This window comes from Myxocyprinus asiaticus, chromosome 24 (assembly GCF_019703515.2).
Source record: "Myxocyprinus asiaticus isolate MX2 ecotype Aquarium Trade chromosome 24, UBuf_Myxa_2, whole genome shotgun sequence".
In the NCBI taxonomy this organism is placed as follows: Eukaryota; Metazoa; Chordata; class Actinopteri; order Cypriniformes; family Catostomidae; genus Myxocyprinus; species Myxocyprinus asiaticus.
The window spans coordinates 10997533-11012869 of NC_059367.1; the positions used below are offsets into that span (position 1 = coordinate 10997533).

Here is a 15337-nt window from a genome sequence, read left to right on the forward strand (position 1 = left end):
CATTTCTTTAAATGTGCAGCCCTATCCCCAACAATGCATGGTAGCTTAATACCATGGAGCCAAAAAACATGTTAGTACTACTTTGATATTTTTTGTAATTGAAGCTTTTTCTTTAGAAAATGTAAAAATGTAGTATCTCTTGTTTTTGTTTTTTTCTCTTGTCCTTATTTTTCTCTTCATATATTAATCTCTTTCTTTTCCTTCCCCTTCCCTCGTTCTCTCTTGGTCGGGGCGCATGAGGTTAAGAGCCTCTCTTGTCAATCAGTGTTTTCCTGCTGACATCAGCACTCACCTAAGAGAAGAAATAAGTAGAGAATTTTCCCTCCTTTTTTATACAAGACAATAGTTGACACAGGCGTGAAAAAGCACTCAAGCTCAGAGGAATATCCCTGCATCAGCACGGCGTACACGACTAACAGGGTCACAGAAGTGCCGGCACTCCCTAGTCCTGCAGCCTCTTAATGGGGAGCAAATTGCCAGTGGGGCACAAATGCAAACGTGCCGCTCAACTGCAGGTGCAAGGCTACATCGCTCAGCCTGCAGATTCACTCTTCAAACGTACTGTAACAATTACTTTAAGTGTAGTGGTGAAAAAACAAGGCAACTGGATTAAGTTCTTCTTAAGGTGTCATACATAAGAACTACTGATATGTGTAGTGAAAAAAACATATAAAGCATATAAATTTCATTTAAATCATATGTTCTTTTTGAAGCCACAGATTAAGGCAACGGGAGCGATAGATTGAGATGATGGCTGATATTTGGCATTTAATGTAATATTTCAAACAATAGTCATTTTGTACAAATGTGTTTAACCCTTTAAGCTCTGAAGGTGTTTTTAAAGATTTCCTGTTTAAGTGAGATACCCAAAATTGAAGGCATTTGCTACATGGTTTTAGTAATGAGATTTTTCAAAGAACGAGTGCCTTTTGACTCAATGGGTGCTTCTCAGTCAGAAGGCTGCAGCCTCCTTAGGCTGGCTATCTCGGCTGCCACGTCATCAAGCACCGCTGAAGGCCGTCTCAATTGTGAGGACCCTTGGAAGGCAGCCTCGTTTCGCAACCTTCACATGCCATATTTTGAAGGATGCATCGGGTGTATCCTTCGTGGCCTTCAATCCTCCACAATCTTTTGCACATGTCCCAGATTATTTAAAAAAAGGGCGGTGTCATAATCAAATTAGTCTGCCTGTGAAAATGTGTCTGCATCTGACGTCATAGTTATTCCTAGTGATTCCATTGGCTCATAGAACTTGTACAGTATTCACTGCCCAAGGAGAAATCATACAAAATCCTTTTATGTATGTCGATATAACTTTGTAAATAATGACATTTAATGACTTTTAGATCATATGTTACACATAATAATATATTACCACTGCTATAGATTGTAAAATTAAACATTTCTTGTTCTGTTTGTTTTTCAGTTAGCTTACATTTGGCAATATGTGCCACAGAATTAGCCTACTGAGCCACAATATTAAAAATATTTCACATATTTACACACCTTACAATCGTATATGCGCACCAGCTATTATGATGGAAAAATAATTGTGTCCTGAGCTGGTTTGAGTACATTTAAGAACATTAAGTTAAAACCAACTTTTAAATAAACATGTTCATTAATTATGTAAAGCCATTCAAGTTATTGTCATATCTATAGTCAGTTTGCTATAGTGCTTTTCACTATTTTAAAGCTGTCGTGATAACAAACAGTCACCCTCTGGGGTCTCTATTTCACGGGTGGACTCGTTTGATTATGACAGCGGAAAATGAGCCTTTATAACACAGCTTTTCTTCTCGCTCTTCAAGTTTTTATTCACATTTGCTGCAATGACAATATGTAGAAAAAAAATGCAAGTAGTTTAGACAATACAACAAATTAGAAGATACACAGCACAAAAAAAAGAAAGAAAATTAATAAAAGGCCAATTGCAGAATCAGAAACCGAATGAGCTTTATTGCCAAGTGTTCTCACGTACACAAGGAATTTTTTGGGTGATAGGAGAAACAAGTGCACACAGAACATTACAGTGAGATACAGAATATAAAACAAGGTAAGAGTATAAATAGACATACAAATAATAGGACATCAGAATGGCGTATGCACATGTGCAAGTGGTAATGTATGTGCAAGGTAGGGGTGTGTACAGTTATTGAATTAAATATGAGTGAATTTACAATATGTAAATGAGATATGTATTTACATTATTGCACTACATGAATTTATAAAGCTTTAGAAGTTTTATAGTTTTAACAAGTCTAGGATTCCTTTTTTCATATATTTCATAAGGTTTTAAATATAAATTCTAAGATCAGTTTTGCAAAATGTATTATATTACGGCTTTTTTTAAATGACTAGCTTTTTGAATAAAACATTTTGCTAAAATAATTAAGTTATTAAGTACATATTTCTAGTTTTCTGAAGTATATGGGTTTTCTAAACAAAGTAAAATATCACATGGTTCTAAGCTTATGGTTCGCCATGCGCATTTACTAGACTGTCTCATTCTAGTGCAAAATACTTAGGAGGAGCCTAGCCTGCAGCCTCCGAAGGACTGGTCTAGGAAGGACACAGCCTAACTTGGCTGCTGCCTTCCTTTTGAGAAGCACCCAATGAGTCTGCATCATTGAGTCTGTCATTTACTTGACTCCATCTCCTGGTGGCCATATGTAACATTGTGCTTCGTGTGGAATATCTAATGATCTATATGCATCCGATTACCTTGTGTGTGGGCTCGTTTGAAAGATAATCTCCTCTAAGTAATGGTGACATATACTTAGCTATTATTTACAGTGCATCCGGAAAGTATTCACAGCGCTTCAATTTTTCCACATTTTGTTATGTTACAGCCTTATTCCAAAATGGATTAAATTCATTATTTTCCTCAAAATTCTACAAACAATACCCCATAATGACAACGTGAAAGAAGTTTGTTTGAAATCTTTGCAAATTAAAAAAAAAAAAAAAAAAACTTATTCACAGCCTTTGCTCAATACTTGGTTGAAGCACCTTTGGCACCAATTACAGCCTCAAGTCTTTTTGAGTATGATGCTACATGCTTGGCACACCTATTTTTGGGCAGTTTCTCCCATTCTTCTTTGCAGGACCTCTCAAGCTCCATCTCTCAAGCTCCATCAGGTTGAATGGGGAGCTTCGGTGCACAGCCATTTTCAGATCTCTCCAGAGATGCTCAATCGGGTTCAAGTCTGGGCTCTGGCTGGGCCACTCAAGGACATTCACAGAGTTGTCCCGTAGCCACTCCTTTGTTATCTTGGCTGTGTGCTTAGGGTCGTTGTCCTGTTGGAAGATGAACCTTCGCCCCAGTCTGAGGTCCAGAGCGCTCTGGAGCAGGTTTTCATCAAGGATGTCTCTGTACATTGCTGCATTCATTTTTCCCTCGATCCTGACTAGTCTCCCAGTTCCTGCCGCTGAAAAACATCCCCACAGCATGATGCTGCCACCACCATGCTTCACTATAGGGATGGTATTGGCCAGGTGATCAGCGGTGCCTGGTTTCCTCCAGACATGACGCTTGCCATTCAGGCCAAAGAGTTCAATCTTAGTTTCTCATGGTCTCAGAGTCCTTCAGGTGCCTTTTGGCAAACTCCAGGCGGGCTGTCATGTGCCTTTTACTGAGGAGTGGCTTCTGTCTGGCCACTTTACCATACAGGCCTGATTGGTGGAGTGCTGCAGAGATGGTTGTTCTTCTGGAAGGTTCTCCTCTCTCCACAGAGAAACACTGGAGCTCTGTCAGAGTGACCATCGGGTTCTTGGTCACCTCCCTGACTAAGACCCTTCTCCCCCGATCGCTCAGTTTGGCCGGGCGGCCAGCCCTAGGAAGAGTCCTGGTGGTTTCAAACTTCTTCCATTTATGGATGATGGAGGCCACTGTGCTCATTGGGACCTTCAGTGCTGCAGAAATTTTTCTGTACCCTTCCCCAGATCTGTGCCTCGATACAATCCTGTCTCGGAGGTCTACAGACAATTCCTTGGACTTCATGGCTTGGTTTGTGCTCTGACATGCACTGTTAACTGTGGGACCTTATATAGACAGGTGTGTGCCTTTCCAAATCATGTCCAATCAACTGAATTTACCACAGGTGGACTCCAGTCAAGTTGTAGAAACATCTCAAGGATGATCAGTGGAAACAGGATGCACCTGAGCTCAATTTTTAGTGTCATGGCAAAGGCTGTGAATACTTATGTACATATGATTTTTTTTTTTTTCATTTTTTTTTTTTCTAATAAATTTGCAAAGATTTCAAACAAACTTCTTTCACGTTGTCATTATGGGGTATTGTTTGTAGAATTTTGAAGAAAATAATGAATTTAATCCACTTTGGAATAAGGCTGTAACATAACAAAATGTGGAAAAAGTGAAGCGCTGTGAATACTTTCCGTATGCACTGTATATTTTTGTCTGTGAGTAAAACATATAGGCTTGTTGTATTCTACTCTTTGAGAGCTTTCCAACAACATATGACACATGGCTATTTGATCAGTTTTATGTTTTTACTGATTGCAATAATATGCAAATAATCAGTGCAATTTGTTTTATAAATTATCAAAACGGAACACTTCTGATTTGTCTGCAAATTTCAAAGCACTTGTTCAGTTTTGGTCATAATACCTGCATGCATTGGAAAGTACAGCTTCTAAGCTTTCAAACGATACATATTTTGTGTTGGTCAAGACTGTAGTTATTAATATTTTGATGATTATTTATATTTTTCGCAGGTGGGCCCATCCAAGCTTAAAGGGCTAAATAGTCATTGTTACAAGCTTGCTTATCTGATCACAGACCCAGACGGAATCTGTGCGTGCAGAACTCACGTGGAATCTGTCATTCAAAAAAGTTCTATGCATTTCCCATCCCTTGCGTGTTTGTTTATGAAGTATTCGGGCTAATTTCATGATGCTTTTTAGCTACCAATAAGAGTGTAGTACTCTCAGATACATTTAATACATTTTGCTATGTTTAAATCACTTACACAGAATTCCACAGACTTTCCATAAAAATCCGTGCAGAAAATGCAAACAGAGTCTGATCAGTGACCTATAAATATATATTTCTTATTCATTTTAAGTCATAATTTTTCTGTTTTACATTTTTTTTTTATTATAAAACTTTGCTTATTTCAAGGGTTGAATTAGATTTTGAATTCCATTATTTTAAGTGTGGAATCCCACTGTATATCCTACAGTATTTTAAACATATTGTTTCCTTTTTCCCTCATTTTCAAGCCTCAGCTTGTGAGTTTGCAGAAATCGTTGAGTTACTTCTGAAGACTGGAGCTGACCCGTCAATTAAAGATCAAGAAGGCTCCCTTCCGGAGGAGGTGACAGACTCTGGTGCCATCTCCTCTCTCCTCCGTCAGTACACTGCCCCTAAAGGATAAATCTCAGTCTATGAAATCACAAACCCAACCCAAAAGCAGACCATTCAATTAAAAGTTTGTACAAACTGTGCTCCTCATCCAAATGGTATATGCCGACTGTCAAATCAGCTATAGTTCCAGAACTGAACATAGTTAGCATTCTAGAACTATTCGTTGTTATTCTTCCCTTTGGTTTTGGACCAGATTACTATGCTTTCAGACAGTTAAAGTTCAGACAACCTGTCCTCCCCTGACCCAGAATGGTACATTCCGATGAATGTGTTGTTGTTACTATTAAAGAAATTAAATCTTATACTGGCTCTTCCCCTTCTTTGTTACTCATTTTCTAGGTTGGAGTTTTTTCTGCCACATACACATTTTATTATTATTATTATTGTTATTATTATTATTATTATATTATTATTATAGCATGGCCATTTCTTAGCAAATAATTCTTTAGGAAGTCATTACAGAATGTTTTAATTTATTGTTTGCATCAAGGTCAGAGTCTTTCAACCACAATATACACCAAGCTTGAGAGTAAAGGTGAACAATACGATGCGATTATCTTCCAAAACGTCCAGGGGGCTACATAAAAATTCCTGAAAATAATGTTTGTTACCTGATTGGACAGTCAGTGATTTTACGAAGATGAAAACATTCCAAGTATCCCAGTTTAGGATCCAGGACTTTATAGTGTATTACAGTTTTTGTACTCAAGTCAAGGTATCTTGCTCAAAGAGAATGGCTCTTCACAACACGCATTTGCTTCCAAAACCAATACATTGTGTCTTAAAGGGCTAGTTCACCCAAAAATGTCAATTTTGTTGTCATTAACTCAAGTCCATTTATACTACTGTGTCAAACCTATGCTGTATGTGGATTGCATCTATAGTGTGTGTGCATTGTTCTGCGAGTATCTACTGGCAAAATACTAGTGTACTTCAAGAAAATGCTTTAATTTCGGAAATACTTGAAAACACATTAGTTTACTCATTTGATTGAGTAAACACATTCCCTCAATTGAATTGAGTAATGACATCTCCAAGACTTATGAAATCAAGTTCAATTAACTTGGTGTTCATATTGAATGAAATCAACTATATAGGTTGAGGTAACTAGTTGCAAGCATACTTAACTCAGATTTTTCTTTTTAAATATTTTTGTTTGAATTGATTCCATTTTAGATCAAACAATAGCACAGCTCAAATAAAGATCATAACTGATTTTAGGTCAGTCATTAAATAAACGTAATTATCCAAATAAATGCATATATACACCAATCAGCCACAACATTAAAACCACCTGCCTAATATTGTGTAGGTCCCCCTCGTGCCACCAAAACAGTGCCAACCCGCATCTCAGAATAGCATTCTGAGATGCTATTCTTCTCAACACAGTTGTACAAAGTGGTTATCTGAGTTACCGTAGACTTTGTCAGTTCAAACCAGTCTGGCCATTCTCTGTTGACCTCTCTCATCAACAAGGCATTTCATCATGGAAATGGATATATCATCATGATGGCTGCCTCGGTGTGGAGCTCCTCAGTTCTTTTGTTGTTTTTGTTTGTTTGTCCTGTGTTTAGTAATCTTTTTCCAGTCAGTTTTAACAGAGACAAACTGTTGAACATTTGACAGCATGTACCAGACAGTCTTTTCCCGGTTTTCGAATATTCAGACATTTTGATAGACATTTTAGTTGGAGGCGCAGCTCTGCTGTTCAAGAGACACAGGCGAGGGAGACAAGCCGGTGCGCTGGTCAAACTCCGTCGGCACGGATTTCGAACAGCGCTGCCGAGTATTCACTTAGCGAATCTCCGCTCTCTTTCTAACAAAATGGACGAACTACATCTCCTCACCCACACAAACAAGGACTTTTCAACCTCTGCTGCCTTGTGCTTCACAGAAACCTGGCTGAGTGAAGCCATTCCGTACAGCGCGTTACATCTGCCGGGCTTCCAGCTGTTCAGAGCGGATCGCATTGCGGAGTTAACGGGGAAAACGAGAGGCGGTGGAACATGCTTTTATATCAATGAAAGTTGTTGTACAGATGTAACAACGTTAAATGTGCTGTCCTAATTTGGAAGCGCTCTTTATTAATTGTAAGCCTTTCTACTCGCCGTGGGAGTTTTCCTCATTTATTCTGGTGAGTGTGTATATCGCGCCAAACGCATGTTTGAACACAGCGCTGCAACAGCTGGCTGATCAAATCACAGACATGGAACAACAATACCAGGACTCAGTTATTATTATTCTTGGGGATTTTAACAAAGCAAATCTCACACGTGAACTGCCCAAATACAAACAGCACATCACATGCCCCACCAGAGACAGGAACATACTGGATCATTGCTACACAACAATAAAAGATGCATATCGCTCGGTTCCTAGAGCAGCTTTGGGACTCTCTGATCACTGTCTGGTTCATCTTCTTCCAACCTACAGGCAGAAATTAAAATCAACCAAGCCAGTAGTAAGGACTGTAAAGAGATGGACTAATGAAGCAGAGCGGGAACTTCAAGCCTGCTTCGATTGCATGGATTGGAGTGTTTTTGAGGCTGCAGCCACAGACCTGGACGAGCTCACAGATACTGTTACATCATTTATCAGTTTCTGTGAGGATATGTGCATTCCTACTAGGACTTATTTAAAGTTCAACAATGACAAACCGTGGTTTACAGCAGGGCTCAGGCAGCTTCGTCAGGCCAGAGAGGATGCTTACAGGGGTGGGGATAAAGTCTTGTACAGTCAGGCCAGGAACACACTGAACAAGGAAATCAGAGTGGCTAAAAGAAGATACTCTGAGAAGTTGAAAAACAAGTTTTCAGCTAACGACCCTGCATCAGTGTGGTGTGGCATGAAACAAATCACAAATTACAGGACTCCTACCCCCAACCCTGTAGGGAACCAACAACTGGCTGACAACCTGAATGTGTTCTACTGCAGATTTTAAAGGCCCAATCTCACACCCCACACCCACTCTGACCTTCACTTCACACAAACACCAATACCTCCTGCAACCCCCCTCCTCCCCCCTCCTGCTACTCAACCTGCACTTAAGATCTGTAAAGATGATGTGAGCCACGTCTTTCGGAAACAAAAGACGAGGAAGGCTTCAGGCCCAGATGGCGTCTCACAAGCATGTCTTCGATCCTGTGCTTACCAGCTGGCCCCCAACTTCACACAGATCTTCAATAGAGCACTGGAGCAGTGTGAAGTCCCATGCTGCTTCAAACGCTCAATCATTATTCCTGTCCCAAAGAAACCAAAAATCACAGGACTTAATGACTACAGACCTGTCGCCCTGACGTCTGTGGTCATGAAATCATTTGAGAGACTGGTGTTGGCCCACATGAAGAAAATCACTGGACCCTTTCTAGACCCCTTTCAATTTGCTTATCGAGCAAACAGGTCTGTGGATGATGCAGTCAACATAGGATTGCATCATATCCTGCAACATCTGGACAGACCAGGGACATATGCAAGGATCCTTTTTGTGGACTTCAGTTCAGCTTTCAACACCATCATCCCAGCTATACTCCAGAATAAATTACACCAACTCTCTGTTCCCATGTCTATCTGTCAGTGGATTACCAGCTTTCTGACGGACAGGCAGCAGGTTGTGTTCAGACCAGAGGAGGCGAGAGCGTCAAAATTCGCTCTGGCTGCCCTGCCAACAATGCTATCGAAGATTTGTGGATGCTCTGACGTAGTTGAAATAGGCGGCAGCGTTCGTTCGTAATGCTTGGTTTTGTGAACTATATTTAAAGGGGCCGCAAAACATCCAGACATGTCGACCGGTATCTTTTTGCCGACCTATCACAAGTAGCATATATCCTCATGAAATCTTTTAAATGTGAAAGTAAGAAATCGATCGATGGCAGAAAGTAATTAAATATAAAAAGACAAACGCTGATGGTATAAATGTGTTACCGATTGATCAGGCAGCATGGTTTTGCATGCTATGGCACCAAAATTAGCATGCAATATATTATATATAATATTATATAAACCATAATATCCACTTCATCAACTCACCTGGCACACCAACAATTTCAGACACCTTTGTCCACGCATCGTTTTTTAAATTTATATCCCTGTAAGCAAACAGGGACAGATCGTATATTACGGGAAAACCCGCCACGGCAATAATTAGTTTCTCCTCCATTTTGTCTTCGGAACTATTGTTTGGTGGGAACCAAAGTTTACACTGTTGTGTTCTCTAGACTTCGCTAGAGCGGAGCACTTCTATATTCCAATAGGTTGCTGCCGAACTGCATCAAAGCTCATTACCATAATGTTGCCCTCACTTGAACTTTCCTCTGACGCCCACAACACACAAGACATGCCGGCCACGGATGTGCCGCTTCTCGCCGCCGAGAGACGCTGGCTGCCATAGAAAATGAATGACTTCTGGTCGATTTGACGCTCTCGACGCCTCTGGTCTGAACTCACCATGAGACAGGGGAAACTCACTTCTAGCACCTGTACAATCAGCACTGGTGCCCCCCAGGGATGTGTGCTCTCCCCACTACTCTTCTGCCTCTACACCAGTGACTGCATTGCCAAGGACCCCTCTGTCAAACTCCTGAAGTTTACAGACGACACCACTGTCATCGACCTCATCCAAGATGACGATGAGTCTGCATACAGAAGGGAGGTTGAACAGCTGGCTGTCTAGTGCTGTCAAAACAATCTTGAGGTGAACATGCTCAAAACAGTGGAGATCATTTTGGACTTTAGGAGAAACACCCCAACACTGACCCCCCTCACCATTCTAAACAGCACTGTGGCAGCAGTGGAGTCATTCAGGTTCCTGGGCACTACCATCTCACCGGACCTGAAGTGGGAGACCCACATTGACTCCATTGTGAAAAAGGCCCAGCAGAGGTTGTACTTCCTTTGCCAGCTGAGGAAATTCAACCTGCCACAGGTGCTGCTGATACAGTTTTACTCAGCAGTCACTGAGTCTGTCCTCTGCACTTCAGTAACTGTCTGGTTTGGTTTATCTACGAAATCAGACATCAGAAGACTACAAAGGACAGTTCGGACTGCTGAGAGGATTATTGGTTGCCCCCTGCCCCACCTTCAAGAACTATACACTTCCAGAGTGAGGAAAAAGGCTGGAAAAAACACTCTGGACCCCACTCACCCTGCCCACTACCTTTTTGAACTGTTGCCTTCTGGCCGACGCCTCAGAGCTCTGAGCACCAGAACCGTCAGGCACAGGAACAGTTTTTTCCCTCAGGCTATCCATCTCATGAACAGTTAAATTGCCCCATTGAGCAGTAACTATGTGCAATACACAGTTTAGTCTTTCTTATATTTATCCACCACATCCAACCTCTTCTGCCATTTCATTCCTCTGGAAAAAAAAAAAAATGAAAAAAAATAAAATAAAACAATAAAAAAGTGTATAATTATTTTTTATTTTTTATTATTATCTATGTCTTGCTGCTGTTTTTGTATTGTTTTTGTATTGTTGTACACTGGAAGCTCCTGGCACCAAGACAAATTCCTTGTATGTGTAAGCATACTTGGCAATAAAGCTGATTATGATTCTGATTTATGCCCACAGAACTGCTGCTCACTGGATGTTTTTGTTTCTGGCACCATTTCAGAGACTGTTGTGTGTGAAAATCCCAGGAGATCAGCAGTTACAGAAATACTCAAACCAGCCTATCTGGCACCAACAATCATGCCATGGTCCAAATCACTGAGATTACATTTTTCCCCATTCTGATGGCTGATGTGAACATTAACTGAAGCTCCTGACCCGCAGTGATGGGCAGCAGCTTATTTACAAATAGCGAAGCTATTAGCTTAACAACATTTCTGAGTAGCAAGGTGGTAGCTTCGCTAATTTTTAAATCAAGTAGCTTTTCAGTAGCAAAGTTATATTTTTGACTAGAAAGCGGCGTAGCGTTGAGAAAAGCTGCACTGCTACATCATGCCAGTTTTGAATCAGAACTAAAGATGTCTAATCACAAATTAATCGCTCATCTGAGTCGGTTCTTTAAAATGAATTGGTCACACGTGTAGGAAAGGTAAATTAATTAATTAATTAAAGCGGTCTGAATTGTTTTGCGATTCAATCTGAATGACTCATAAAGCTTGCGTGCGCGCTGCTGAATCATTTGTGTGCACTCTCACTTGCCAATAAGCTTACAGAGTATTTTATAACACTGAAAATAAAGATAACGCTGGTTGCAGTGGATTCTACAATCAATGGAAACGAAACCTGAAAATGTGTCCTATCGTTTGCCAGTGATGAAGAAGGTCTTAATAAAGTTCAATACGTTTGCAACTTGTAAATGACTTCTGCAGGTAAATATATTTTCCAACCAAAAGACTATCAAAACACGTATTAGCAGGGCCGGAGTGGGATTTATATTCAGCCCGGGATTTCGTCTCTCACAGGCTACTCTCTCATTTGTTTGGGTGTGAGATGATAAAATACAGACTGCGTCCGCTATAATACAGAACGCAGTTCTGATCCTTTAAATACCGGATGTCACGGACTGTTGGCAATTGTTATGTGACATATGATGAAATTTTGTCAATCAACATGCAGACCTAACCGGCCCAATTTTGACCGGCCCAGCGGGAATTCTCCCAATCTTCCCGATTGCCACTCCGGCCCTGCGTATTAGCCTACACGAAAACACATAAAAAGTACCATGTTTTTTTGGACATGTAGGCCTACCATTACCTGGACGTACAATGTTAATACAATGGTATATGAATATGGTAATCATATAGCAAGTAGGCCTACCATTGTATTTTTTTTATTTTTTATTTATTTATTTTTTATAATTATTATTACCTTGAAGCTCCATGTAAAGACAATAGTATATGAATATGGTAATCATATATCAATTTACCATGGTAGTAACATGGTATTCTTTGAAGTACTTTGAAGCACCATGCAAATACAGAATGGTACATAAATATGGTAATTGTATATCAAAGTACCATGACATTACCATCTGATACAATCAGAAATCACATTCTTACTGCCCAGATGTGCTCACACGCATACACACACACACAAAAGATTTGGCCTCTGATTATATGTCCTGTAATTCTGTGTCTAGCTGCTGTATTTCTGTATTGTATAGATGAATAGTATACTGTATGTATGCAGTGATTTTATACAGAAATGTGCAAATGAAATTGTTTAAATGGGTATGGGTTTGTAGAGGTAGTAGTCTAAATCTGAAAAATAAAATGTAAAAATAGTGATTTTCATATTGAACGCGCATGTTTGAAGAGGTAGTAGTATAAATATGAAAAATAAAATGTAAAAAAGTGACGTTAAATGTTGAACCCATGGGTTTGTATAAGTAGCATGCCTAAATATGAATTTACATGTTGTTGTTGTTTTTTTATTTTTTTTTTATTTACGTGCACCATAGTGTATACTTGTATATGCTACTGTATTGCACTAAACTGTAATATACTGTGCCAAGGCTTTGATACAGGGACGTTTTTAGGCATAGGCAAACTAGGAGGCCGCTGCCATGCTCCCCAAACACCCCCTCACCACCCCAGAACAGAGGCGCCAATAGGGTGCCAGAATGGTCTGAAACGGCGCTGCTTTGATAACAATGTGAATAAGTATTTTAGATGCTTTGTCTATGATGGTATGCTCAGTGCATCTGCGGTTGAAAAAAATATGAAGTAGCTTAAATGTACCAAGCTACTTTTGGCATGTAGCTTTTAGTGTAACTTGCTACTTTCTTTGAAGTGTAGCTTTTAGCTTAGCTTAACAAATTTTTCTGTTGAGTAGTTTGAAGCTTGGCTTGCTACATTTTGAGTAGCTTTCCCAACACTGCTGATCCGTATCTGCATGATTTTATGCACTGCACTGCTGCCACACGATTGGCTGATTAGATAATCACATGGATGATTGTTGGTACCAGACGGGCTGGTTTGAGTATTTCTGTAATTGCTGATCTCCTGGGATTTTCACAAACAACAGTCTCTAGAATTTACTCAGAATGGTACCAAAAACAAAAAACATCCAGTGAGCGGCAGTTCTGTGGATGGAAATGCCTTGTTAATGAGAGAGGTCAGTAGAGAATGGCCAGACTGGTTCGAACTGACAAAGTCTACGGTAACTCAGATAACCGCTCTGTACAATTGTGGTGAGAAGAATAGCATCTCAGAATGCTATTCTGTGATGTGGGTTGGCACTGTTTTGGTGGCACAGGGGGACCTACACAATATTAGGCAGATGGTTTTAATGTTGTGGCTGATCGGTGTATACCTGCACTTTAATTGCACATGCACAAAGATATTTCAACAGGGTCCATCTTGACCAAATGGGACACTGATCACACTAATGGTGACATCACACGAAACTACTATTTGCAACAAAATAACTCCTACAAAAGAGCTTAAACCTCTTTAAATTCTTAAAGGTGCTAGGTCGAGCATACATGGTGCGAGTTCTGACACACGGGAGGTCGTGAGCCCCTGCACACATAACGAGTCAGTTTATCTGATAATCGTACAGGTGCAATCGTACATGACATGACTTTACGACCTGCCGATGTCCGGAGCAATCGCTTGAATTTTCGCATTATTTATCATTATAAGACATAAAGCCAGATGAGGACATTGCTTTAATTCCTCGTAGCTTGCGATTTAGAAATAAAAAGAAGACTGGCATGGTCTGGGGCTGCATTAGCTGAAAACTCATCTGCAAATGTAAAAAAAAAAAAGGGGGATACTTATAACAAATGCTGTCCAACATTTGACAGATTCAGATTTTGAAGGGAGGCTGTGTGATTTTATGACTGCATACATCTATTATAATGTCAGTGTATTGCTGCCAGTACTGCATGGTAATAAAGTGCACAAAGATTAAAAAGAACGTGTGGAAAATTCACACATCATTTCTGTCAGTTATACTTGGATTTAAAGAGGCCCTATTATGCTTTTGGGATTTTACCTTTCCTTTAGTGTGTAATATAGCTGTTTGTGCATGTAAAAGGTCTGCAAAGTTACAAAGCACAAAGTCCATGCAAAAGGGAGTTAATCTCTCCCACAGACAACACTGCTCAAGAACTACAAGAAATGGCTGGATTGTTGTCCAGCCATTTCTTCTGTAAAGTATCTACGTCACTATAATGTCCGCCTAAGGGCTACTTTGGCCCACCCCCAAACAAATGTAGTTTTAGCTGAGGCCAGGATGAGTTGGGTTAATGTTGTCAAGAAGATGCTGTTTTCTTCACTGCAAAAACAAAACCTCTTTGTTTGGACTTCCAAAGGCAGACAAATCGAAGAATCAGTGGTAAAAATTTATTTTAATTATTTAGCAGTACAACCACAGCCAATGTCGGATTTTCAAGACGGTTACTCCTGAATGATGGTGCAGTTCCCACTTTGTTAGGACAATCTGGTGCTTCAGGATCACAACCTGTAAGTATGCTTGATTATTTGTGGATTTATCTGCTACAGAGAGTTCAAAAGTGGAGTTTTGTGTTGTAGCTACGGTGTACACCCAGTGCACAGCTGTAGGCCTCTGCTAACCTGCTAGCTGATGTTATTGTGTTGAAATAGATTTGCTTATCAGCTGCGGGCCCACATTTACCTACAATTGTGTAGAATTATGCGTATTGTTTGTTGTTCTTACTATCATGAATAGTGATCAAGTGTGGAAATGGATTTATTTTTACAAATGGTAATTTTACATCTGCAAACCACGGTAGTGCTTGGCTAACTTGCTATGTAATGTCATTGTTTTGGTAAGGGTTTACTACTTACACACATGCTCTACGAGGTTGACCAATCACAACAGACTAGGCCAGCTGACCAATCATACAGACTGGGCTTTTCGGAAAGGGGAACTAGAGACAGGACCTAAATCAGAGCGTTTGAGCCATATGATGAAAACAGGTTTAGCAGATTTGTATAGTATGAGAAAAATAATGTTTTTTTGAATATTAG

General features: G+C 40.0%; 1 protein-coding gene across 2 annotated transcripts in view; it reads left to right on the plus strand.

The window, feature by feature from the left end:
* Nucleotides 1–5694, plus strand: part of LOC127414734 (acyl-CoA-binding domain-containing protein 6-like) — a 68401-nt gene extending 62707 nt beyond the window's left edge. For both annotated transcript variants that reach the window (XM_051652971.1, XM_051652970.1), the window contains one exon: nt 5248–5694. In XM_051652971.1, coding sequence (XP_051508931.1) covers nt 5248–5402 — 155 coding nt within the window. In that variant the 3' untranslated portion in view covers nt 5403–5694. The remainder of the gene's footprint in view (nt 1–5247) is intronic.
* The last annotated feature ends 9643 nt before the right edge of the window (nt 5695–15337 follow it).